The 26,894-nt window shown below is 39.4% G+C and overlaps 2 protein-coding genes across 4 annotated transcripts; one reads left to right on the top strand and one right to left on the bottom strand.

The window, feature by feature from the left end:
* Nucleotides 1-166: 166 nt before the first annotated feature.
* On the bottom strand, nucleotides 167-11,798 carry LOC109040336 (arylalkylamine N-acetyltransferase 1). Of its 3 annotated transcripts, none has more exons than XM_072296210.1 (4): nucleotides 11,780-11,798; nucleotides 4,602-4,883; nucleotides 2,651-2,749; nucleotides 167-1,147 (listed from the first exon to the last, which is right to left on the bottom strand). In XM_072296210.1, exons 1-4 carry the CDS (start codon nucleotides 11,780-11,782, stop codon nucleotides 821-823), a joined length of 711 nt encoding a protein of 236 aa, XP_072152311.1. In that variant the 5' UTR covers nucleotides 11,783-11,798; the 3' UTR covers nucleotides 167-820. The 3 variants fall into 3 exon arrangements, with proteins under 3 accessions (XP_072152311.1, XP_018911788.1, XP_072152308.1); XM_019056243.2 differs by lacking the exon at nucleotides 11,780-11,798 and adding an exon at nucleotides 10,436-10,827; XM_072296207.1 differs by lacking the exon at nucleotides 11,780-11,798 and adding an exon at nucleotides 10,257-10,289.
* A 5,582-nt stretch (nucleotides 11,799-17,380) lies between these two features.
* LOC109040347 (uncharacterized) lies at nucleotides 17,381-25,365 on the top strand. The gene is made up of 4 exons (XM_019056254.2): nucleotides 17,381-17,784; nucleotides 19,396-19,695; nucleotides 20,745-20,840; nucleotides 24,097-25,365. Exons 1-4 carry the CDS (start codon nucleotides 17,782-17,784, stop codon nucleotides 24,418-24,420), a joined length of 723 nt encoding a protein of 240 aa, XP_018911799.2. The 5' UTR covers nucleotides 17,381-17,781; the 3' UTR covers nucleotides 24,421-25,365.
* Nucleotides 25,366-26,894: the final 1,529 nt, after the last annotated feature.

Raw genomic sequence — 26,894 nt, 5'->3', positions numbered from 1 at the left:
AAAATTACTAAGCTAGGTATAGTTATAGGTACATGCAACAATTAGAAGAATAATGATAAAATTCTTTTCATTTCTTAAAAAAATAAGAACAAAAATTGCGGTAGACTCTTTCACTCAGCACTTTGCGTGTTTCTCTTTGGTGGTCGAAAGAAATGCAACAACAGAATTTCTAGAAGGGCATTTTAATGTACTTATTCGTTGACTTTGAAAATATTTCATTGATTTTATTGATAGAATTTGGAAATGTAAGGTAGAGAAAAGATGGGTTTAAAAAAGGAAACAATACATCCGTATTTATTGGTGCGAACGTTGGAAAACGCCTCTTTATTTTGTTGTTTGCAACTGTGCAGATTAACCACCACATTTTAATTTTGGTGGAGATTGCTAATCATTGTTAATGTGTTAAGTTTCGTGTAAATTTTTTTTTATCTTTTCAAGAATATGCTTTAAAAATGTCGCTCAAATATGACACATCGAAAGTACACATCTACACATCTTTTTAAAAAAACACACACACACACACCCTCACAATGCACTTGTCGCAATTTTATCTTTGTAAAATCACCTTCGAAAAAATCTCAATTTTATCTCAATTTTTTAGGATTTTTTGGTCGTTGATAATGCGATAAATTGCCGTCGATAAAATCGCGATTTTATTGCAAATTTATGCGATATAATTGCAATTTATTGCAATTTTGTATCCTACGATATTGCGATAAATCGACGTTTACAAAATCGCCATGCATTCTTCGATCAAATCGAAATTTATCGAAATCACTGCTACTTGGGTATGGCTCTTTTACCGCGTGAAGTTAAAACTTTATTGCAATTTTTTTGCAACTAGAACAACACTGGCATGGTCTCGTATGACGTCGGAAAATTGTCTGCCCTCGTAAATGTACTGAGAATAGGGGACGGAGGTGAGTTCGGTGAAGCCAATGCTTTTGGCCATTTTGAGGGTGTATGTGGATGAGCAGACGACGCAAGCAGCAGATGCAGCGTTTGTCCTCCTCGCTAGCTCCAACGAATGCTCCATCAAGGATTTTCCTATACCTCGCCGTTTGAAATCTGGCAGCACTGTGAGACATACGAGATCTACGACCGCGTCCGTCTTGTATTTTTCGAACAAGTCGATTCCGGCTGTTTCCTGTTAAATCAAGTAGAATCATTTAAAGCAAGTCTCGCTTATAAATAAATTAAACAACAGATAAAAAAAAATGAAAACAAATTTTTAAAAAAAAAATTGTAAATATTTTCGTGATCTACGACCCCTTATACTTTGATATTAAGTTGAGAGTTTTGTAAGATTTTTTGGCGATAAAATTTCACGGATCATCAACATCTAAGCGATTATCCGCAGCTGTGTCGCGATTCTATCTCTATCAAATCGCGTTCTATATACAATCGAAATTCCATCTCAATTTATCACGATATTTTGTTTGATAATATTGCGATGGATCGCCGAAATTACAATTCATCGAACCTTTTTTGGTCAATAATATTGCAATAAATCGACAAAATTGCGACACCTTCTTTGATCAAATCGCAACTAATTGCGATCACTGCCTATTTGAGGCCAGGGCAAGATGCAAGGCAAGTAGGCATGAGGAGAATTGAAGGGGTGAAAGTCAAAGGGACTTCAGAGCAACGCAACGTTTCAAAGTGTCGCCGGTGGACAATTCGGCAGAATTGGCCACGCAGAATCCGTGTAACTCCATTACACGTTGAATAATCCTTTCTCGTGTGTTACTTATCAAAAAACTTTCAAAAACTCCTACAACGCGAGCTTTTACAAAGTTTGTAATGATTTTTCTCTCACTGGTGACTTGAGTATATTATATCGTTTAACAATGGGTCAGTTGCGATGGTCACAGAATCGCGTTTTGATGCTTGATTCTTATAGATTAGCTAAAAATAATAAGATCTGTCCTAACAGCAACTCTCTACGTTCAATAGTAACCGAGATGTCACGCTTTGAAAAATTCGGCTTATGATGTCATCCACCGCGGTAGTGACACCCTTGGTTTCTTCCACCTCGCTTTCACCCGAATTTTACATTGAGTAACCAGCGCAAATTTGCGTCACACTGACTGATGAAAGCAAGGTGGAAGGAATTCACTGAAAAATAGTCAAGTTGATTTAACATTCTGGATGTAAAAAAAAGTGTGCGAGAACTTATGAAATGCTGGCGAATTATCCGCCACAGTAGATAATGTTTCTTTCATCTTGGCATTTGCTAAAGTAACTGCTATAGCGGGTAATTTAGCATGTTATAAGTTCTCACGCACTTTTTTTACATCCACAATGTTAAATTAACTTCACTTTTTTCCCGGAAAACCAAGCGTATCACTACCGCGGTGGATTTCGCGTCAAAAACCCTACTTTTCAAAGGGCGATATCTCGGTTAATATTGCACGTAGAGAGTTGCTGCTTGGACAAATCTTATTATTTCTAGCTGATCTGCAAGAATGAAGCATCAAAACACGATTCTGTGACCAATGCAACTGAACCATTCTGGAGCATCTCTAATGGTTGCAAAAACGTTGAAACCCAATGGATGTACCTATATTTCTAATTCAAGTCTTAACCCGCTTCTCATTCGCTTTCCCGGCCCACAATTGAAAACAGAGAGATGAAAGACTATAGTTACCTCTGCCAAGACGTCTATGAAAAATTTTATCCTATCCTCTTTGCATTTCCTTTTCTTGAATACTTCGTAAAAATCTAAATTTCCTTCCATCGGTTTTGTCTGAAAATTCCAAAAGTAAAAATAAGTACGTGAAGAACGTGAAACGTGAACTTGAGAGAATAGTTACGATTTGGAATGATTGCATACATGTAAAAATTTACAAGAATATACATATAATACTCTGGAAGTCTTGAACTGGAGGAAAGTTGTTTAAAAAAAAGGAAGGATCTATGAAAGAGAAAAAATCCCTCTAAGTGAAACCAGCTGTCCTCTCAATCACGTAATCTCAGAGATCCTTTCGTATCATCAAAATCCCTGCTTGAGCCGGTTTATTGTTGAACTTATTATTGAAATAGTTGTTCGGGGCACTAACTCTTCCATGGGCAAAGTCCTGATTGGAGTTACGGCGTTTTTCCTGAGCACGGCAGTAATGAGCCCCGTCCATAACGCTTCTTGTCATATGTCCATGCACGGCCCATGAAATCCGCATATATTGGCCCTGGTAAAAATTGGCGATACGAGCTGCGTTTCAAAATATCATAGGAGTTCTTATAGCCGACTAAAGAAGGCTATTGAAAATCATATAGTTGGCTGTGGAAAGCGGAGCAAATCATATAGCCGGGCTATACGAAGCTATAAAAAAGTATAAAGTCCGGCTATAGTTCCTATCGCCGGGCTTTACACTTTATCGCCATTGGCTATGCTATAAGAAATTGTGTAGAAATTCGTGTGCTTTGGAAATCATTAAGTTGGAGACGGAACTACCTTAAGATTTACTAAACACACATTATATTTTCCTTTAAAATTTTTTTTTTTTTTTTCATCAATTAAAATGAGAATAGCCCATACAGAGAGTGCAAACATTTCAAAATCCTGAGTTGAAAAACGCTGACTCCGTGAGATTAAATATTAGAGCATAACACAAAGCGGAGCGGCGACGCACTGGCGCCTACAAACCTAACAGGGATACTTCACGCCTTGCGCAATGCGTGAAGTATCCCTGTTAGGTTTGTAGGCGCCAATGCGCGTTTTGCGCTCTCTGCCCGCCCGCCGCGCCGCAGTGTGCCACGGCGTCTGAAGCACCTATTTCACACCAGAGGTATTGCACACTATCATAAGAAATTGAAGGCGCTCCAACATATTAAGAATGACAGGCATCCTTCAAAAGTACGGAGCTTTCCTCGCAAAATAAATCTAGATACTACGGCACAAAAAGAGAGCGGTAGTCCAAAAAGTAACTAAGTCCTAGTATCCGTATTTAGTAACGTTTAGCATAAACTTTATCGTCTGACTGTTGCTTAATCGCCATCGGCTATAAAAGGCTCTAAGAAATTGTACAGCCGGCTACAGAAGCTATTGGAAATCTTACAGCCGGCTTTTGGGTCTATAGTATTTTGGGACACACATTCTACTGCCAATTTTTACCACGGGGCGCTTAGTTCCGTTTGATTTAATGTAAAAGCCCACCTTTCCCTTTCCACAAAAGGAATCACGTCCACTTTTATACATTGTTTCTTACGCAGCTTTCTGGGGCAAACCCCATATTTCCCACCCATCTCTAGTTCCTCTTAGTAGAAATATTCCCACTTAATTTTAAAATTCAGTCATTTTCGGCAAAAGGGCGTATGAAACTTCCGATGCTACTATATGCAAAGTAGTTCACTAGTTCTAAGTAACTTATCCGACTGTTCTGCTGTGAATATTACCCTGAATCTGCTCCGAGGTTTTCCTCACTCTTGTGAGGAAGTAAATTAATTGACTGAAAATGAATTTCATCTGCCGCAAACGCTATAAAAAATTGCAACATTTTAGCAATTGCAAGCCTTGTACGCCATTTTACCGAAAAATGCCTCAATTTACAAATAATTTGTGATTTCTGATGTCCTAAAACGCCACTGACATACTAGCTTACCTCTAATTTGTTAAAGCATACGCCAACGACTTTATGCGACATGGCATCGAGAGCGACTACCGAGAGGTAGTCTTGTGCCATTCCCAGGAAGAGTGCATCGAGATCACAGATTGCTTGAGGGGATTGTGTCACCTGCAGGGCCCTGCACAGGGGCTCCTCCGGGTAGAAGGCCTCGTTCAGGACTCTGATGGCGGTATCTAATGTCGGCCCGGCGGTGGGGAGTCGTTTGTACACTATCGTTCCGTCTCGAGATTCGCCCAATAAACCATCCTTTTCCTCGTCCTATAAAAGATTCGCACAATTTTTTCATTTAAATGTGAATACATTGAATAAAAAAACATCAACTAGGGTTCCATGCAAGGAACTTAAGGCCGGCCTCGAGACGCATTGTTCTTAGAAAAGTCTGCACTTGAACGTCAAAATTATTTGAACCAAAGGCGGAGAAAATCTGAACAAAGGACGGCTCGATAATGTTGATGAAAGGACTCTACAAATATTTCTCCCACACCTTTTTTTCCAATTTCCAGAACCGTCAAAGTATTACATTTTAACAGTCAATGCAGAGTTCTGAAAATTGACGATGTCTCGATAAAAATCAGTGATAGTTTACTTCAACGGCACAAAAGACGGAGCTGAATGTTGAGGCGCAGAGAAACAAGCAAATCATTGCCGTATTATCTAAAGTTACCCTGTAAATTTAATGCAATTTTTAGTTTTAGTTTTAAAGCATGTAGATAGATATAAGGAAATACTTGTAGTAGTTACGTTATATTTAAATAAAATTCCTTCAAAAAAAAAGAGAAAAAGAAAAAAGAAAAAGAAACAAGCAAAGCACCTAGTCGTAGTGTCGCATGCGACAAACGCGAAACGAGTTTCAATGTAACGCCTGGATGCAACTATTCGAGCTCCATGGACGTCCGTGTTGCATACGCGCGAAAGTGAAGGCGTTTTAGCTGTCTGGGCACTCGCCGCTTCGCCCGCTGCGTGGCGCAGCGGCGCATCCAGGCGAGGATCCAGAATGACAGAGCGCCTTCAATTCTTCAATTACACCGCGAAAATATCTCTTCAGCGCACGAACAGTTGATCTACAAACAATGCTAGGCACAAGACCCAAAGCTTGTAGAAAAAATGACCTTACGCTACTGATTTTTTTAGAGCCGTCACATCGGAGCGCCAGCAGACCAGGTTCATAAAACGCGAATTAGTGACGAAGCATTTGAAGGAAGTTGGTCTTAAGTTCCCCTCCTAAAACTTGGGTAATGCGTTGAAAAAAATCAAGGAAATGTTTCCTTAAGTTTTCCTTTCTCTGTGTAATTGATGTCATTTCCGACTTCCATGATCTGACGAACACTATATTTGCGGACCCGGGCTGCCTTATATTTCAGGAATATCACCCCTGACCTCTGACGGGACACCTCTATGCACGGCGCCGGTTTTTAGACTATAGGTAAGAATCGAATGAGGACTCTTCGATTGATCGATTATCCACGCAAAAAGCGGTGCAGCGATCTATAATAATAGATCGCTCACGTTCGAATACGTTCCCGCGCAACGCAGGACGCATCGGGCGCCGCATGGCGTCACCATTGCATGTGCCACTGTGGCAGCGAATGAGCGATCGTCTTGTTTACGCCTCCAAGGCCGTCGACTGCATCTCTGCCGTGCTAAGGAAGAACGCCGTATGAACATTCGAGAGTTGCCAGATTTCCTTCGATAAAATGCTTATTTTTTAGGAAAGTTATGAATAATTTTCCTTTAAATTTTCAGAATCTTTAGATAAAATTGCGGATTAAATTATTTGAGAAATTGGTAGACAAATATTCAAAAATTTTCCGGAAAAGTGGTGATTTGCCGGGAGAAATTTGACAACGCCTGAAGGTTCATGCGGCGTTTTTCCTTGGCACGGCAGATCTTCACTCCGAGTAACAAATGACATCAAGGTCTGAAACTGCACGCAACTCAGATCACTTGAGCTCATCGGTGCACGCTTTAATATACCAGGGCTAAGCGAAAACAGCAAGCAGAAAAATGCACCATTCAAAATATTACGCCTCTCCTTGTCAGTGCAATATCACAGTGCCAAGGAAGAACGTCGCATAAGCGTTTGAACGTTGCCAAATTCCCCTCGGAAAGTACCTTTCTTCTGAGAAAAATAACTCATGAATCTTTTGGGGCATGTCTTCTTGCAATTAAATCCGGGGAATTTGAAATTTTTGATGGAGAAAAAGGCACTCGAAACTGTTCTCGAGGGTGATGATTTTATCGGATGAGATTTGGTAAAATTCGGATGCTTTTACGACGCACAGTGGATCGAGTCAATCAGAGGAGTCGGACATGAAATTTTTTACTAAAACTGCAAATTTCAATGTTCATTTCGTCACATTTTAAATTGTAAAGGGTGTTTATGAAGAAAATTTCACGAGGAAACCAGTGGAACCATTTTTAAAACCTCAATGTCTTGTATAGACGGAGTTTTAAGCTTGTAAAGTTTCCAAATTTTGTCCGACCTACCCATTGACTCGATCCACTGTGCGACGTTCCTCTGGGCGCAAGTCAGAGGAGGATAAGAACAATGGCGAGGCGTGAATGATCAATTATCGATATCTCCCCATTTGAAGATGTGGTAAAGAATAGAATATTAAGGTGTTTGTTCCAAACACCCTGTTTTCAATCATTTTTCATAGATTTAAATGGCAGATGAATCGATTGCAAAGCACGCTACGTAACTGGAAAAGAACAATCGAGATTGAAAACATCTCTACTCCAACGAACTTGATTTTACAGGAGATAGTGCCCGAACAATCTGCACAACAGCGAAGAAACACCAAGACAGAGAAAAACAATGCGAAATCGTGTCTACCGAGAAAGATTTTGTAATTTGAGGTATATTATGTTTGAAATGAGGAAGTGATTAAGAAAAAATGAACGGACCACTTAAAACTGTAGACCTGGTTTTTTATTTACAATTTTAAAGGAAGATAGTGTGGGGGGGGATGAATAAAATCCATTGTTTTATGTTCATACGGTGAACATATCGGATTGAAATTATTTTGATGCAAATTAAATTCAGCGCTTATTGTTTATAACTACGAGGTATGCCCCCTGACCGCTTTGCGACCCAATCCATGGAAGCGCTTCCCACCTGAGGCGTTATGCGTTACGCGTTGTAACCAGTGGCGTGGCGTGAATTGCGATGCATCGATTATTATGCCATTTAAAGCTATGGTAAAGCATCGATTATTAAGGTGTTCGCTGCGAACACCCTGTTTATCGATCCTTTTCCATAGGTTTAAATGGCACAACAATCGATAAATCGCAACTCACGCCACGCCGCTGGTCGTAATTGTTATGATTTTAGAGTGCCTAAGATATGGTCAGTAGTTCCCAAGAGAGCGATTGGGCATTTGAAGTGAAAATTTGAATTTTGATCACTGAAACAATTGACTCGTGACATTAATGCGCGAGTACACAGTTATCGCTGGAATGGTTCATGGTGACTCACACTGCATAGGTGATACTCGCATTTAGTCGGGCCGCGTTATGTATACAATACCAATCTGACGCCATCTCTGTTGAGACACGTTCGAAGAAAAGAAAACAGTAGATGATATGGCAAACTTGTGCGTGATGATATTGTCTCATTCGTTAGCTCATACTCAATTTTACTTTGCAAATCATTGGTAGGTGATTAATATATTTCGGAAAGCAGAATGACACCTCGTTGAAATCTACTCGAGGTATCTGACTAATTCACAGACAATAATTTTAAAATTCTTTAAACTGGCGGCAACGAAGGCTTTGCTGTGAACTGATAACGGAAGTTCAAGACTTAGACCTCGTCCATTACCTACGTTGTTAAATAGGCTGACTTATTATTAAATTATTTCATTTTTTTTTTAAATTTAAGTTTCCACTCGATGAAGAAGTTACTCGCGTCGCTATCATTAACTTTGTTTTATTTTCAATAATTTCTAGCTTGTGAAAATGCTGGCAAGGTTTTCTTCTGAATAAAAAAATCTACAATAAAAAGAAGTATACGTGGCAATTGATGCTGCACTCAGTTTGCGAAATTGTTCTTTTGATTATTGTATTACTTATTTAAATAAAAAAAAATCACTTTTATATATATGGACTTTTTTTTACAAGATTTTAAAGTTATCTCGCTTCACAGCGGTTTGAAGTTACACAGGTGTATCCTCGAACGTGAGACGATTCATTTCTAAAATCTCTTCCTCAAATTTTGCCAAAGGTCTGTAGAATGTAAAAGGCGTGCGTTTCTCCAATATACCTATACGTATATAAGAATTATAATTTATCTGCAAGAATGAGCATGGTGCAATGTTTTGGCATCTATCTTAAAACTTGAGGAGACTATAAGAATGTTTGAAAGAGTTATACTCATTGACAAGTTGAAATTCATAACAATGATGTGTAGTGGGAGCCTCTGAGAAAACAAACAAATAAAAGCCCATGAGCAAAACCGCTTGGCGTCATCTTGGTCGCGGCATGCGAGTCTCGTTTTCGCTTCTTCTTCGTCTTCTGTCCTCCTGATAGCATTATTTGTATTTTATCTTTGGGAGATATGACGCCCTTCAACTTCTGTACCGCGAGGAATAATTTCAAGAAAGTATGAAAACCGCAAAAAAATAAATGCCTAATTTCCATATAAAAATAAACAACTTGTCGCAGCGATTTGCGACGTCGCAGATTCACGTCTGAACGCGCGATTACAAAGAAAGCATTAATACGGATACTGGTTTACATTTTTAGTGCCCTATGAGCTAAAATTTGGTTGACTCCCTGAAACTAGTTGCTGTAGTGAGGGGGAGGAGGGGGGAATGTCTTAGATCTCACAGCTCCCCTTCTCCTCGGAATAAGAGGATATTACATCTCACTATTATTGGTAATTTTACAGAGACAGAATGATGAAATTACCAATAGAACCTTATTTTACCAACCGTATTTCAAGGTATGAAATAAAATACAGAGGAGGGAAAATTAAAAAAAAAAAAAAAAAAAAAAAAAAAAAAAAAAAAAAAAAAAAAAAAAATCCAATGAAAAATCGGTGTCAGTCAACGCAAAGACATAAGTTGTGAGGTTGCGAAGCGCCGATCCATGTATAAGAGGCTTCAATTCGCACACGCAAGTCATATAGCGGTCATAGCATAGTGACAATGTGCTGGCCTTCCACCGTAGCGATTGGGGTTCGAATCCCCGCGGAGGCTCCGGGGATTTTACGCTCGTCTTCGTCAAAGGACCTGACGGCTGAACCTAACGGCAATCGGCTGACAACTTTAATCCCCTTTTTTTTGGCGATTTTATCAATCGCTAGGATCATCAACATCTGAGCGATCATCCTCGATCTTATCGCGATAAAATCGCAATTTTTTCGGTTGGTGAAACGCTGAGGAAAATAGTTGAAATCCACTTTTAAAGAAACATGATTTTTTACAGTTCCGAAATACCGATTGCGAAAATATTGATGCCAGAAAAAAAACCGGATTTGAATATGATAAAGTGAGAGGAGGCACGAAAACTAAACTTTTAATACTCAGGCTGTGAAAGAAGTCTCAAACACTTTGCCTCTCTTAGAGTGTTACACCTCTAGGTTATAGCCGATGGAGCCTAATGACAAAGGATATAAATCAAATCTACCGTGGAAGAATATTTCATCGTCTGTTCGGCTCAATACATATTGGTCGGAAGAAAGCACTGACCAAGAGAACCACCACAGCAACGAGCAAACTTATTGTTAAATAAAAAAAAAAAAAACAAAGTTAAGAAAAAAGAAAACGACGCAAGATCAATTGGCTTAAGTGATAAGTTCCACTCACCATGATTGGAGACTCGTCGAGCTAGGTGATAAGACGGCGGGCGCGCACTTAGGTCCCTTTTTAAGCAGAGAAGAGCCAATGAGAGAGGAGCGCGCCAAATGAGTTAAGCATGACAAATGATTGAGATTGTTGGGCAATGAACCGTTAGCGAGCACCGGTGGGACTTGGCAGCATCGATAGATTAACTGTGAACTGTTGAACTGGTCAACCGCTCGATCAGCAGCGTCAACTAGATTGAGGCCGTATCGATATATTTCAACGGGGCCTTATGGCACAGGGCAGATGAAGGACGGATCGATACATCTCAACGTCTGCTTATGACGCGGCGCGCTCGCATGAGGAGTACACTGCTGTAGATGAGCCGACAACGTGTTAACCTAGCGGTTTTGGATACGTTCTCATTCTACTAGTGGCAACATATGGCGATGGAATCTGACGTCATTCGCGAGCAATTCAAGCAACTGGATAACTTTGCTGTGTTCTCTGAGAAAAACCCATTAGAATGAGATGGAAGACTCAGTTCGGGGTGGTGATCTGCAAACAATGGTCTCTTCACTGAATTACAATGACTCATTAACTTAAAATTTTACCTACGTTTTCTCTTCAAAATATCATCCACTAAGTATGAGAGTTCACGTTAAAGGACTTGGAACTCTCGGACTGCAACTGAGCCCTGCTTGCCCTTTGGGTTTGCATGAACATCAGAAAAGTTGTAGCTAATCGGCCTGATGGATCTTTATAATGAACTCTGACAAAAAAAAATGAACATTTACGATGTTTAAATGGGAGGATTCTCGACTTTATCACGAAGTGTGAAATAAAACCTGGGCCATGTTTCCAAAATCTGAATAGAGCGGGCTCAACTGAAAGTTACCACCAGTTGATACCACGAAAAATCATGGAAGTTTCCTGCCCGCGCAAATTTCCCGCGCGCGCCACTCGCTAAGTGCGACGGCCAATCACCGTTGAGCACGGCTAGTTCGCGATTGGTGGACCTCTCGTTCACCATAAAACGGGAAAAATTGGAAATTTATCACAATGTGAATTTTTGTGACTGGATGCGAATTTCCGGAACTGGATTCGGTCCATTTTTTGGATGGACAATTATTGTATCATCGTTGGAATTCGGACCAATCAGAATCGAGTAATTTATTTTCAACTAAGTCCTGAAGAAAAATGAACTAAATCCCAGATTAGGTGGAAAAAATCGCGATAGTTTTGATTCAAATACGTCCGAATTTGAGGCAATAATTGCTCTTGCCACTTAGAACCTCTAAGTGGCAAATCGTGTCATTTGATCGTGGAAACTAACATAAGGAGCATAAGAAAAGTTCATACACATACCATGGTTGATGTTTCTGACTAGCGTCTAACTAGTTCAACTGTCTAAACTGTTTTTTACGAATGTATGTTTCTTGTCGTATCCAATCAAAAGTGGCTAAACCACTGCGTGCAACTGTTGGTGCTTCCAAGCCGCTCATATTGCCATCACAATTATTGAAGGCGAGCTCGGGAGAATGAGAAGTTCTCATTCACGCGTTCTCATTGAGAACGCGTGTTCCTTGCCCCGACAAGACGAAAATGACTAAACCACTGCGCACTGCGCGCAACTGTTGGTGCTTCCAAACCATTCATATTGCCATCACGATTATTGAAGTCGAACTTGCAGCGTGCTGCACCACACCCCACTCAATAACCGTTATGGGCATGTATCAACTTTTTTAAAAATCCTGCTGGTCCTCAAGAAAACTTCAATTTTCGGAAAATTTGTGGGTGTGGGAAAAACGGATTGTATTCTCTGACTATTTGCCAGTGCTAAACAACTACTATTAGGCACCTGTTGCGTGTCCCTTCAGCACCACAACGTCCGATTTCTCTCTTTTTCTTAAATTCCCAATTTTCATTTAAATTCAGACTAGTCATTACGGATGGATGGATTCTGTTCATTTTTCATCTTTTCAGTCCTATCATCCAGTCATCACCCATAAAATTAATGATTAGACTTGCAACTGATAGCTCCACTGATTATAGCCAGCCAATCGCGTATATACACTTGAAGTCTCATCACCCGCTACGTCATCGAGTCCATAAAAGCGTGTGCTGCCCCTTATTCTTGGTCCACTCAATCCTATACCCGTGTGTACACACGTACCGCCTTTTTAGTCCTTCAGGTGTATTTCATTAAGTGTGACTAATCTGTAATTCTTGTGATATTCCACAGTTCTCAATACAACTCCTTTTCGGCCCTCGAAATGCTCCATCTTCATTCCAGCTCTCCCACTCAAATTTATGATGTATTCAGTCCATCTAATGTGACATCACCATCCGAGTGTCTTGCTTCGTTTTGGCTGAGGACCAGTGTTGTTATTTCCGCTATAAAATAATTGTTTGATTTATTATAGTTATGTTTTAATTAATCTTTAGGAAGAAAGCAAAATGGAGGCCAGCATTACTTTTTATTTAAAAAAATGCAATGCCAACAGGATGATGTAAAGTTTACATACTTCGTGCTTACTCTATAACGTTAGAGAGCGCCCAGGCTGTAAAATCTAGACATTTACAGTGGGTGCAGAGATATGCCAGTCAGGGATCCCATTTCCCTCTGGAAAACCTTGCATGAAAGGAAAGTTCATGCGATTCAACAATTGATCATTTGTAGATAATGTTTAGAGTTTTTTGTTCAGTGAATCGTTTTACAAGTAATTTTCCCCGTATTGAGCGAGGTAATTAATCTGTTACTGGGTTAATTGTTGCAGTAATTTCTCCCATGATTAAAATTTTGAAATTATAACCGGCCAGGTATAAGTAGTGTCAATTAGAGGAAGGAACTGACGCCTCTTAAAAATTTAGCATGGGAAACGATTCGTATAGGAGGAAACGTTTTGCAAAATCTTCCCACAGAATTCGTCACATAAAAACAAACTAATGACTCGAATAGTTTTTTTTTTCTTCTTTTTTTTCTAATTGAGCGGTTTTTTTCGGAATGATTTTCCTGAATTGCTAGAGGTTGGATTTGGTTATGAATGTTGAAGTCGACTTATTCACAAAGTTTATAATGTCATAAGATAGACGTCGACAACAGGGTCGGACTGGCTCGCATCTGAGGGCGTAGACCCTTGGCTGGTTAAAGAGCATCATGTAATATTTCCTGATAGTGCATCTACCCTACTTGGAGAGGGGTTCAGAAAATTTTGGCAAAGCAGCATAAGTTTACGCTATTTTCAGACGCATAGTTTATTAATCGTACAGCGTATAAAACTTGCAAAATTGAACGTATTGAAGTAACCGACAGACTTCTGAAATTAAGAAAACATAAAAAATTAAAGCCACTACACGCATCCAAGCACTGTTATTTCTAAAAGAACCGAGCCAGTGCTGTGGTTTACACGAGCTTAGGACGTGGGTCTGCAAATCTATCCTGAAAAAGAATCAGACAAGAAACTGAAAAAAGAAGAAAGATAACGATTATCAACACAGCCGAAGACAGGACAGACGTATCCGGGCCTCTTTTTTAACTTTTCTTCCGAAACACCTCATTGACAGCATATAGCAGAGCATTGAGAACTCACGCTTCGTGTCATCGCGCCTTCAATTTTTCAGATGCAGCATGGACGTCCATCAAGTACGAATAGTTGTATCTCTGCGCCGTCGTAAACGCGCATCCTTTCCCTCCCTCTATTTCCATATTTTGTTTGTTTCCGTTTGTCTTATTCGTAATGGTGCTTCGAGCACTTCGTGAGTAACAAAGCCGAAGGTAGGAGAGATGTGTTCAGGCCTCTTTTACAACTTTTCTCCCGAATCTGAGCGACACCTCATTGACAGCATATAGCAGAGTATGTAGAGCTTACGCTTCGCGTCATCGCGCCTTCAATTCCTCAAATGCAGCACGGACGTCCATCAAGTACGAATAGTTGTATCTCTGCGCCGTCGTTAACTTGCATCCTTTCCCTCGCTTTATTTCCACACTGTGTTTGGTTGCGTTCGTCTTGTTCGTAATGATTCTTCAAACTAGTATAGCATAGAGCAGAGCATTGCGAGTTCACGACCGTAAATTGCGTGAATGCACCTCTCTTTACTCCTAACTCTCTCTTCTTCCATTCATTTAAGAAATTTTCCGCATATATTCTCGGTCGTAATTATTTTTCTCTCCTTATTTTGCTATCTGTCAGAGGGGCACGTTTTCTGCGCATCAAGGGGACGTATCTGCCAATGGCAGATTGGCCTTATGGTCAGTCCGAGCCTGGTTGACAAATGAATGAAAATACGAGTAGAAAGAAAGAAAGAAACAAAGAAAAATCATATTTAGATTTTTATCAGTCGTAATGGCTAAGCCCTACTCACTACCGGATACAGAACACTGCGTAATCCATCTTATCTGGACATTTACAAAGCGTGCCTCTAATACTGCCGTGCCAAGGAAGAACACCGTATGAGCATTAAGACATTGCCAAGTTCTTTCTGATAAAAATCGAAATTATTTGAAAAATTGTGAATATTATTATCCAAAATTTTCGGACAATTTTGTACGTAATTTAAAATATCCAACAATTTCAAGGAGAAATATGCATGAATGTTGTCAAAATTGTATGTTTTTGGAGGGTAATTTGGCAACTCTCGAATGTTCATACGGCGTTCTTCCTTAGCACGGCAGAATAAGGCGGATAGCCTGGCTTGTTTCGGTATGCAGCTGATAAGGGCCGAGTTACCGTCTTTTTCTTTCGCACTGAAGGTAGAATGTTAAAATTTTAAGCAATCCTCAGTAAATACCAGCAAATTCTTACGAAAACGCTTTTGAACGTGATGATATGAAACGAAATGCGTCACTGAGGTGGAATTGACTGGCCAAGGAGCTAAATTATGAAAACCTGTCCCTGAGTGGGTTTCTTTCCACCATTTCAATTTCATCCCGCTTCATTATCATTATAAAAGTAACAGGTATCATAATGGGCACAATGGTCACAATAGGAAAACCTAAATCGACGGTGTAAGTCGGCAATCTCATAACTCGGTTTGCGACGTCGCAGACTTCCTGTCATACTTTATTTTTTAAATGGAAAACGACCTCTGTGCGAAAAAAATTCGGCAAAAACTTCAAGTAATGATGTCAATTTGCTCTCCTTTAGGAAAATAAAATAGTGGTGGAGATTTTCAAACACCGCAAACAAGATATGTGATTGCGTACTTACGCCGTCGATATGTACTGATGGCTGAGGTCGGAAAAATACGTATCTCCGATTGTGGCGTTGCAATAGTGCGTTCACATTATTTTAAAGAAAACTAACACAGCTTTGTCTTGTAATTCTCTGTGAATTTTCTTAACTCCTTCAATATTTTTTACAGAAAATTTTGATGGTATAATTAAATTATTTTGCTTTCAAAAACATAAAACAGTTAATTAAGATTTTGAAACTTTTCGATGGAGATACTTATTTATCGATTTTGGCCATTCATATGTTATAACGACAGAACAAGAACGCAGAGTGCTCAGGACACTCCGATTCGTATAGTAACGGCAAGGGCAAGGAAAAATCTGAACGCCTTCAATTTTTTGCATAGGCAACACCGATAGCCCTTGAGGACGAATAGTTGTATTCAGGCATTTCTAGGCGTTATAACTAGTAGCAGTTCTCGCAAGTTGGCAACATTGGGCTAGCTCATTTACGTGCGTAATATGGACGTATTTATGCTAAAAGGAACTATATGCGCATAGGGTTTCCGTGTAACATAGTTCCTAATAGCATAAATATATCCATATAATCTACATCTATCGATTCTCGGAGGCAGGTTGCTGTACCTAAAATCAGTTATTTTACTTGCACACATACATAGAAATGTTGAGGAATGCAGTCGTTCAGTTTTCGTGTGGAGAAAAAGAAAATAGGAGCAAACATTTTGAAACGCTGCAATTAAGATATGTATGATCTCAGCGTCTAGTCGCACCGATGTTCAATTTATCGTGACTGTGCAGCAAATCTCACTGGCTCTTGTATTCTGAGGTGCATGTTTACTTCTTTGAATTCTTCAAAAATATCTTTACTTTGTTTTCTTCACTTCTTGTCTAATCTTCCTCCATCCTCATCCTCTGTCTCTGAATGCGATGCTGCAAGTCTCCTCTGATGTTTCATTTATTTAGTTTTTTATTATTTATTTTTCTTATAAAAGCAACCAACATTTCCTTTTCCAAAAAAATTATGGGATTTACATATATTTTGGGTAATATGATTTTTTTAAAAAATAATATTGAAGGTTTGGTTGCCCTGGAGATACGCATTTTCCAATTTCAGGCGGCGGAAAGTCTGAAAGCAGAAGCTTTTTCGAGGTGGTGGGGAGTGCAGCGGAGTTCACTCATACTGATATTCCAGGAGTATGCGACTTTAAGAGAGGACACTTCTTCAAAATCTCGGTTTACTGGAGTACGAGTGTTTATCATCTTACTTATTATCTGAGTAGTTATTTATTCTTTTTCCTCCAGTCTCTGTCAAGTCATGCTTTTGTTCGTGTTGTCTGTAAATAAATTATGTGACATTATCCAGAATCAACCTTTGCTACACTGCACGCCGTCGTCGTCTATTTTTTCCTCTATATTTTATTTTTTTTATTATTTTTTTAATAAGAAAATTAGAGACACGTTTCCCTCCATATTTCAAGGCATATGATAATGCTTCGTTTCCTGAAACATTAAAGCAGGAGAAGATAATCAGGCAACATGTCAATCAGTGGCGAGGCATGAATAATCGATTTTCGATATTCCCCCATTAGAAACTGTGGTAAATAATCGATTAATAAGGTGTTCGTTGCGAACACCCTGTCTATCGGTCCTTTTTCATAGGTTTAAATGACAAATCAATCGATGTATCGCAAAGCACTCACTGGTGTTATTGTAGTTGAGCTGATTCTGATTAGACATCTAATAGATATACTCCAGATAAAATTAATAGTGTAAGATAGTGAAAGTACTTAATTGAATGAAGCGCATTTTTGAGCTGTTCCAAAACTTTGGAGTTATCATACACGACACTCCCACGGAGACTTAAGATTCGTTTAAAGTTCAGAGTGTGTTTGGCGCTACCAGTTCAGTAGCCTCACTGTAAAGTCGTTTAGTTCGCGAAACCACGAATTCCATTGTGTTCGTTGAAGTGGTTCTGCACCGTGGAATTTTTTTTTTCCAGCTGAGAGTCACAGAGTTTCTGTCGAGTCGTCTGGTGGGTGAGACCAGAAAAATCAACGTGTCAATTGAAGTGGTTTAACGCTGTGGAACTGTCTCTTTTTCCAGTTGCGAGCATCGGGACAGTTTTCTTTGTTTTCTGGGTTGAATTCGTTCGTTGTCTGGATTTGAACTCGGCAAAATGGTATTAAAAATTTGTCTCTTATTTTCACATTGTAGGTATTTGACATCAACTACCTACAGTAATTAAGTGGCTTTGAGGACAAGGCACGTACGTACAGTTGTTGCTATTGCGAGAAATACCCGTTCAAAGTTCCGAAATTATACATGGATCCTCGTGACGGAGAGAAAGTTCAAACTGACTTTTTGATGCTTAAAAATTGGATTTGGAAGCGAATTTTTCACACAATACATATTAAGACTAGTGTTACTTGAAATCATTAATATTTCAATTTTTTCAAAAACTCCACTTATACGCCTTGTCCTCCTAGCCCCTCAATTATTTCGAAACTGAAAGATGTAAAAATAAACAAATATTATATAAGAGCAGGTCCATCGTAAGACAAAGTAATATTGAAGTTACGAGGACCGTGCTCATTGGGGTGTTAAAATTCCGCGGGGATCTGTTTCCCCCCTTTCTCTACCGACTTGCTCGCAAAATCGGAGGTGGAACTGAAAATGCGTATCCTCTCTTGCGACTTCGCATGTCAGCGCAGTATCAGACCCCTTACTCGCATCCATCTGTATTCCTGTATTTAAATTTATATTAATGTATTTAAATGTATGCCCATGTAATAGTGGTTAGTACATGTATCCTCTATTCGTGAATGCTCTGAAGATGGGAGAACTCCCGAAACGCGCAAGCTTGTATAAATAAATTGTTTATTGTCAATATAAATACAGTGTTTTGGCTAAATAAGTTTGAGATTGTATTCCTGTGGGCCATACCCTCTTCCTTCCCCAAATGCGTGACTTATTTGTATATTTGAAAGGATTTTAGCTTTCATCAACGCCACATTAGTCATAAAATAAGGTCAATTTTTGGCCATTAACGCTGCGATCATGAGGTTAATATTTTATTACGGAAAGTTCACATGAATTTTTTTCTGTAGCTGACGCTTCTCGAAATGAATTGGAAATAAATTAATTGACAAATCGGAAGTACCTATGCTTTTGACTTGTGAAAGTGAGTGATTAACGTGTAGGTATATGTGCACGCACAGCACAGTTTTTGCGTTTTACCAATTTGAAGGGGCTTCTGACTCATCTGAATATGTGTGTAACTTTTGTAACTCATGCAGAAAACTGAAAATTAAGGTATTTTCGCGAGATAATCAAAGCTGAGAAAGCTCAAAATTGCATCTCTAAGTATTACCTTCAATTTTGAAAATTTTCGGGGGAGGCCCCACGGGATCTTCCCCTTTTCCAGCTGGGGGGTTCTCCGCCAGCGCCAGGCACCCAGCGGGCTGATTATTGAAATCGATAGACAGAGCTATAGACAAAGAAGACATAGGGGTTTGGAGCGATCCTATTTGTTGAAATGTGTGGTTCTTATAGACTAAGGGAGAACATGATGTCGCGTTTCTCGTGGGCTGCCGTTAGTTAGTCTATTACCTACTGCCTTTGTCCATTGCAACCACCAGCTTCCACCAATAGGCTCCCTACATATCCCTTTTGTCTTCTTTGTCTGTAGCTTTGTCTATCAATTTCAATGATCGGCCTGCTGACAGGGTTATATGATCTGAACTCGCTAAATTCCTTCCTCGATACTATAAGTCTGTGAATCCTGTCACAGAGCTGCTGTCGTACAGAGCGATCTAGGACAGCGGGCACGTTGTTGGGGCAATCGAAGGACCAGGAAATATTTTATTATGTTCTGGAGGAGGACCGTCTTGAGGACGCGTTGGCCGTTTTGGTCGAGGGATTCTATCCGGATGAGCCGGCCACCTCCCTTTACTACCGTGTGTCTGAGGACGAGGAGGCCATCCAGGAGCTGAACCTCCTCATGGCAGAAACAGCCAAAGATAAAATCTCCGTCATTGCCGTCAGCGCTCAGACCGACCGCGTTGTCGGAGTCCTCTTCAATAAAATACAGGTACGTTGTCTCACTCCCAAGTAGCACAGTGCAATGAAAATATTGAAATTAAATTGCAATTTGATTTCAATAAAATCGTAATTTTTTTTACCATTTAATTGCAATATTTTTACATCATATAGTCGATTTATGCCGATTTTAAACAATCAAAAAAATGAACTGCACGTGTCAGAAAGATAGGCAATATGCCATGCAATGAAGGATTGCAACTTAATTTTATTGCAGTAAGTTTCAATAAACGGGGCCCCTTCAAATAGGAGCTAGGCAACATACACAACACTCAGTGGAATAATTGCAATATTTTTACTATGCAATTGCTACCTATTGCAATCTGTGCTACTTGGACTCCAAAGGTGCACTTCCTCATATTTGACCGCGTATTTGGTCACAGCTTGAATTGGAAGCGTGTAAAAATGCGGATCCAATATTTGGACTTCCTGTTTCTTAAATAAAGAATAGGTAATGAAGAAACTTTCTTCATTACCTATTCTTTATTTTTTTCAACCATACTTTATGCAGGTGATATCTGTTTACACTTTAAGTTTAAAAGATCGTTGTATCTACTAGTTGGTGTCTAATGATACTGGATTTGAACAGGAAATGGTAGGTAGGGGCTTTCCTCAAATTATGTATAACGCTTTTTTCCGGCAGGTTTGACCTCCCTCTCCCCTATTGTAACGCTTTTATGACGTAGGTCTCTATCCTTTAGTACGTAAAAACAAAATGGCGTAACGCTCTCCTCAACCCCTCCCCCCCCTAGAGCGTGACGTAGTTTAGGGACGGCCCCTAAGGAAGATATGCATGGCATACACATTTGACTAAGTATTATGACGAAAGGATGAAATCGGCGGCACTCTATTAGGGGATATCCTGATTATTTTCGTTTTATTCCTGTTCATCCTTTTTCTATCTTGATGTGACACTTTTTATCCCCATTTGAATGGTTATGGTCCCAATGTGGTTTTCCATACATGTATGTCGTTTTATCCTGATGTAGGCATCCCGATTTACTTCAATTTACCACTTTGATATTTTTTTCATTTTTCCAGGAAAAAACAAAGCCAGGAGAGCTACCTTTTTTTGAAAAATTCAAAAGAGGATGCAAAAATGCAAGATCTATAGGTCTGATCGATTATATGGCCGAAGTAAGTAAATCTTTTACGCAGTTACTATCAGCATAGTTGCGTCCATAGTATACTAACAAAGGGCTTGGAGGACAAGGCGCAGAGGTTCGCGGTTTTGAAGGAATTGAGATACTTATTAGTTAAAGTGATTTTAACTAAGACTATAATCCTAAAATATTTTCTGTTCAAAATTTGCTGCGAAAATCCAATCGCTACGCATAAAAATATGAGTTAAAACTTTTTTTCAAAAAATGAGGAAATGTGAGACAGTGCGATGGAGCTCCTTGCGGCCCTGATTGCACCGTTGCAGTCGTGAAGGCATATTGTGTGATACATCAATCTCTTCGTTTTGATGTCTAGAAAAAGAAAATCGATGATGGCCATCTCAAATTTCATACAAACCCCCCCAAAATCAAGATGGCGGCCAAAATGGCGGTTTTGGGGTAAAAAAATTTGAAGTTTGCAAATACGTCGTGTCGGGTGTCGATTCTTATGTATTTTTGATCGTAGAATCCGAATTTTCAGTCAAAAGTTAGCCTAAAGGTCATTTTCAGGCCAAAATCCAAGATGGCGTCCAAAAATACCTCTTACGGGTACTAATTTGCCTATTCGGGTCTACATGCATTGTGAGGTATCAATTATTAGGTTTTCAGGGTCGTAGAGTCCGAAAATGAGGTCCATTTTCCGCTGCGACTCTCAAGAAGCCCTAAAATCAAAGATGGCGCCCAAAATGGCCACCGGTCTTACGGATGAAACTGCCATTTAGGGCAGCTGTAACAAACAATACGTTCAAAATTAAGTTTCTTGGGTCAAGAAGTTCGAATAGGAGATCAGATGTTTACTCCTACAAAAAATTAAGCCTCCGAATCGAAAATGGCTGCCGACATTGTTGCCAGTTAGAGGCGCAGACCGGTAAATGACTGATATTAAGGGATTTGCCAAGGGAGGGGTTTCGATAAGGGCCGTTGTTGGGCCCATACCCTGAAATTCTTCAATTCTACGATTGTTTGCTCATTTAAAGTCTAAATTTTGCGAAATGGATCATGATTTGGTCATTTTCGGTCTATTTAGGGGTCTAATACTGGCCGAAACATGAGACTTAAGGCCGATTTTGGCGAAAAATGCGGGTTTTTTGGCTTATTTCGACGCGCTGTTTCATAACGGTCCCATCATTGGAAGAGCAAACTTTCCTTCAAGTACGTTCACCGAGGATGTAAGATAGTCACTTTGGCCAATTTTCTTTGACGGCAAACCTTGCGCTCAGAGTTAAAACGATATTCTTAGAATTTTCTTGTTTTTCATCATTATTTAAAACGGCATAAAAAGGGCGACTCATCTTAAACCAGAAATGCATTCCTTGGCCGAAAATGTACGCAGCTGGTCAAAACCTTCCTCCAAAAAATTTATGGATTAAGCCTCCCCCCCCCCCCCCAAAAAAAAGAAAACCCTATGTTGGCACATTTTATTGCTTAACATCACAGAAAAAGGTAATTATTTCAGTATTTGGAGGCTGTTCTTCGTCGAGCACATTCAGCAAAGTTCAAAACCCTCGATTTTTCATACGTTACGATCACATGATTAGTGATTATATAGATGCAATTATCCATCATTATTTTGTTTATTACATGTATGCATAGATAGAGACTCCCATCGTGGCGCGGCATTCCCGAAAAATCCGAGTTGGCCAAGTATTTCAGCCACTTTCTCAGAACATGCGCATTTTGAAATAAATATGTAAGACTCGAATTACAGTATTCAGAGATGCAAGTAGATTATGTTTTGTGTTAGTAATAATTGTTTTAAAATTTTGGGCTTGTAGGTGACCCATTATTTTACGAATTTTGTACACGATATTTGCGCACGAAGATGCAACTTTGAGTCATTGACCGTGATCTGAGATCCGAAAAGTAAGCCATGTGTCAGAATCACGAGTTCTTATAGCTGATTTTTCACCAGCCTGACAACCCCTGCCCCCGCCATTCTCATTGCCTGCGATCGATCAGAATTCTGCTTCCTAAAGATAATTTGAAACAATTGGTTTCCCTCACTCCTGCCCAGCCTCCTCACCGCTTCCTCATCAGTTGCTTCTTCAGGTTCCCGGTCTCCTGCATCAAATCTCTTGTCTGGAGCTGCCATTTCATAATTTTGGAGAAATGACGCATATTACCTAATCTAGCAAACGCTTCGTTTTTCTGGCTCAGACTTATGTCTGTAATGAGTGCTGCCGTGATAGTGAAGAGAGCAGTAAGTGTCAAATTTTCGAAATCGAGTTTCCTTCAAAATTCGTCCAAATTCTTTTATGATGATTATTGCCGACGATGGAACTACTCCTCTTACAAAATGTTCACCTGTGCCGTAGTATCGTTTTTGAAGCGGGAAGCTCAAAAAAACCGCAAATTTCTTACGCAGACTGTGAAGTTATGAGTGCATTTCAGACTTTGCCGATGCGCTCATCGTGATTTTTGAGGCATTATCTATAAGAAACAACTCTTATTTTTGCTCTAGCAAAAGTTTGCAACAGGCCCATTAACGACATTTCCCCATTTGCAGCTGTATAAGGGGAGGATACAGATTCGATCGACATAAATCGGCCGAAAAATGAAAACGTGAATCGATCGACAAATTATTAAAAAACAAATGTCGATTCGATTGACATGAATCGATCAAATAACGAAAACGTGAACCAATCAACGTGATTTCATCGTCACTGATTCGATCGACCCATAGGTTTGTCGATCGATTCACGTTTTTGTTTTTCGATCAATCCATGTCGATCGAAGCGACACCGGATTTTTTTATAATTTGTCGATCGATTCACGTTTTCATCTTTCGATGGATTCATGTCGATCGAATTCCACCCTCCGCGGTAAATAATCGATTTTCAAGGCGTTCGTTGCCAACACCCTGTGTATCTATCCTTTTCTATGGGTTTGAATGTAGATCAATCGATACAGGGCCCGATTAAGGAATCTGGCGCCACAGGCTAATGATTTCTTTGCCCCCCCCTCCTGCTCCTTTCCTGTTTGCCTTCGGGTCCAGAGAAGGGGCACGCGGCGCATAGACTTACCTATTCCACTCATTTTTTCCGCTCCTGATGACGAGGATTTTCGTTTTCTCTCCCTTCATAGTCTCGATAAAATTCAAAATTTGGCGCCCCCAAGAAGCTCGTGCCCCAAGCTTTAGCCTGGCCAGCCTGTGCGATAATCGGGCCCTGAATCAATACACAGCAAAGCATACCACATCACTGAGGCTTCCATGTATTTCTCTCATGTTGTAGATAGACGATAAGGTCGACGTCTTGGGAGCATTCAACGTGGATAGAATGGTGGAGCTGGTATTTTTAGGGGTGAGTCCGGCTTACCGAAAGCGAGGTATCGCCCAGGATCTGTTCACCCACTCTCTGGAGTACGTCAAATCGAAACGCATCGCCGAGGTGGCGTGCACGCTCGGCACCTCGGTATTCACCCAACGCATCGCCAAGAAACACAACTTCAAAAATATGGTCGAGGTCCCTTACGAACGGGATCACACGGACGATCATGTATTTGACAGGGTCGTCAGCATTCACCAAAAAGCTATTCTATTCGCTAAGCAACTGTGAATGCAACACTTTCAAAAAGCAAGGGCCATTGATATGAACATAACGAAGAAATCACCTACTATACTATACTATTAACATCTCGCATAGTGTGGATACTCTACCGAAAGCAACCCTTACATTAGCTGCATAAGGAAAAGTTAAAAATATCCCTGTTATAAACTGAGTCAACATTAAAAGCCCTATAAAGATCCAAAATTTCAAAAGTAGGAAATATTGGAGGGTGAACTCAGATCTACAATAAAACTATTCACTTCATTTAAATTAGATTTACGGGTAAACTTATAATACTCGTACATTTAAATTTTCATTCTCAAAGGGCCTCTACATTTCTTAATAATTTCATATATAATCACCGAATATATCAAAATATGAAAAATAAGAAAAAATGAGAGTATATTGAAAGGGCAAGATATGAATTTAAAAATAAAGTAAAAGTCCTAAACCTCACAGAACCTAACTGGAGGTGGAATGGTCTAGGTTCGCCTACTGAGAGCGGTTAAATCAATTCATTTGGATGGGGACCATTTCAAATTATTTTTTTTAAATCAACGAAACAATGAAATTGCGAGACTGAGGGTTTTATGAATTGTACCCATGCGATGAGTATAAATGTAAAGCAAAACTGGACATGTTAATGACTCTTCAAGCTGAGGCAGGAGGTAGGGCTGAAATGGAGATAGCTATTTCTCACAATCATTGTCAGTTTTTTAGGCTTAATCCTCACACCTATTCCGTACGCAAATTTATACTGTAGCTTCATATAATCATTTGATTCGATTAGTTTATATTTTTTTAAAATTAAATATTAAAATAATTGTATTTAAGATTTAAACTTAATGCGAAAATAGGACTTCTTAAATGTTCAGAATTGTAATCTGATAATATATATCATCTTAGGGTTTATATAGTTTCACATTAAAGAACAAATTATTGTAAAACAAAGAATTCTTTCATTTGATTTGCCTTCTCAAAAAAGGGACTATTATAACATTTCTGTCACAAAATCAACTCCTCAACGAAATGAAGGGGCAACATTCTCAGGCGACGACCAATGCGATTAAGTCCTAGGTCCAACAACTAAGTTAAATCCTGATATGACGGCACATATACAAAAAGTGTCTAAATTTTTAGCGTTTAAAATTAAAATTCAGTGTGGAGTTGGATGCATTAAAGAACGGATGACCGCCAGATCATTTCGATTCAAATACGACGAAATAAACATTTAGCTTAAAAAGTTCATTAAAATTGTTGAAAATATTTGACACAAGCAACCTCAGATATAGGAGATCAAAAGTGTAGAGAAGCTAAAATCAATGATTTAGCTCATCGATTTGAATGCAGAGTCAAATTAACGGTGAAACCACCAGGCCACGTATCTCGTTTGCGGTGTTAAAAATTTTCGCTCAAATTTTATTTTTTTGAAGAGGAAAAAATAATCATATTTTCTTCGCACATCGAAGAAAATACACCGCAGTTTTTAAAAATTGACGTTGAGTAGTTTTCTATTTAAAAAATAAAATATGACAGGACGTCTACAACGTCGCAAACCGAGATACGTGGTCTGGTGGTTTCACCGTCGGAATGTGACTCGATTACCGTGTTGAAATAGTGTAAATATAAATCAAAGCAGGTTTAAATTTTTATCATGTACTTATCTGTCATCAAGGAGCGAAGTGCTTTCTACTAAATTACCAGACCTACAGAATGTGCTCGATCGCTCTATCCGTGGACCTAATACCGTAATGTAACCGTGGATCGCGTGTAAACTGTGGATATGCGCCTCAAAACACTCCGAAAGGCGCAGATAGGCAATTTGCACGGCGGGAAATCGGCGTAACGGTGTAACGTTTGAAGTATTTCCGCGATGTTGAAGGCGCTATACATACGGTGCGCGCGGGCGCGCCTTTCATTGCTCGCAAGTTCGAGAAGTTAGCGAATTAGAATTGTTAGGAGTGCATCCTTTTTTCTGATAACCTTTTCAAATCTTTTTCTTCTAATAAAAATGGAAAAAATACTGCTCGCACACGGATTTTTGTGTGAATTACTGCAGCTGCAATAGTGTTTCATTGATATTACCTAGGCTGCACTTTTTTTCTCTTTGTTTGTTTTTTGAAATTATTTTGACCGCGCTGATTTTATTTTGCCAGAAATAACTCGACCGCAGAAATTTTTCTGCTAAAAGTACTCCGACCGTGCTGTGTAGTTGTGCGTAGGGAGAATGTGTTTTGCTACCGAAAGCATACGCTATGAAGAACTCTCTGCATCCCTAAAAAATTCCAGCCCAGCAAAATTCTTAATCGAAAATCAGATTATGACTAGAAGTGTATAATTTAAGAAACAAGCATTATTTAAAAAAAAATACCGCCCACTAAAAAAGAAAACATATTAAATAATGAATATTGATGAAGTGAAAATATCACAGAAAGGGTACCGAGTGGAAACAGAGGCAATGGGCCAGAGAATGAGTTTTAAGG

The sequence above is a fragment of the Bemisia tabaci genome, chromosome 1 (genome assembly GCF_918797505.1).
Source record: "Bemisia tabaci chromosome 1, PGI_BMITA_v3".
Taxonomy (NCBI): domain Eukaryota; kingdom Metazoa; phylum Arthropoda; class Insecta; order Hemiptera; family Aleyrodidae; genus Bemisia; species Bemisia tabaci.
Note: the sequence above shows the minus strand (reverse complement) of the source record. Positions and strands in the feature narration are given on the sequence as shown.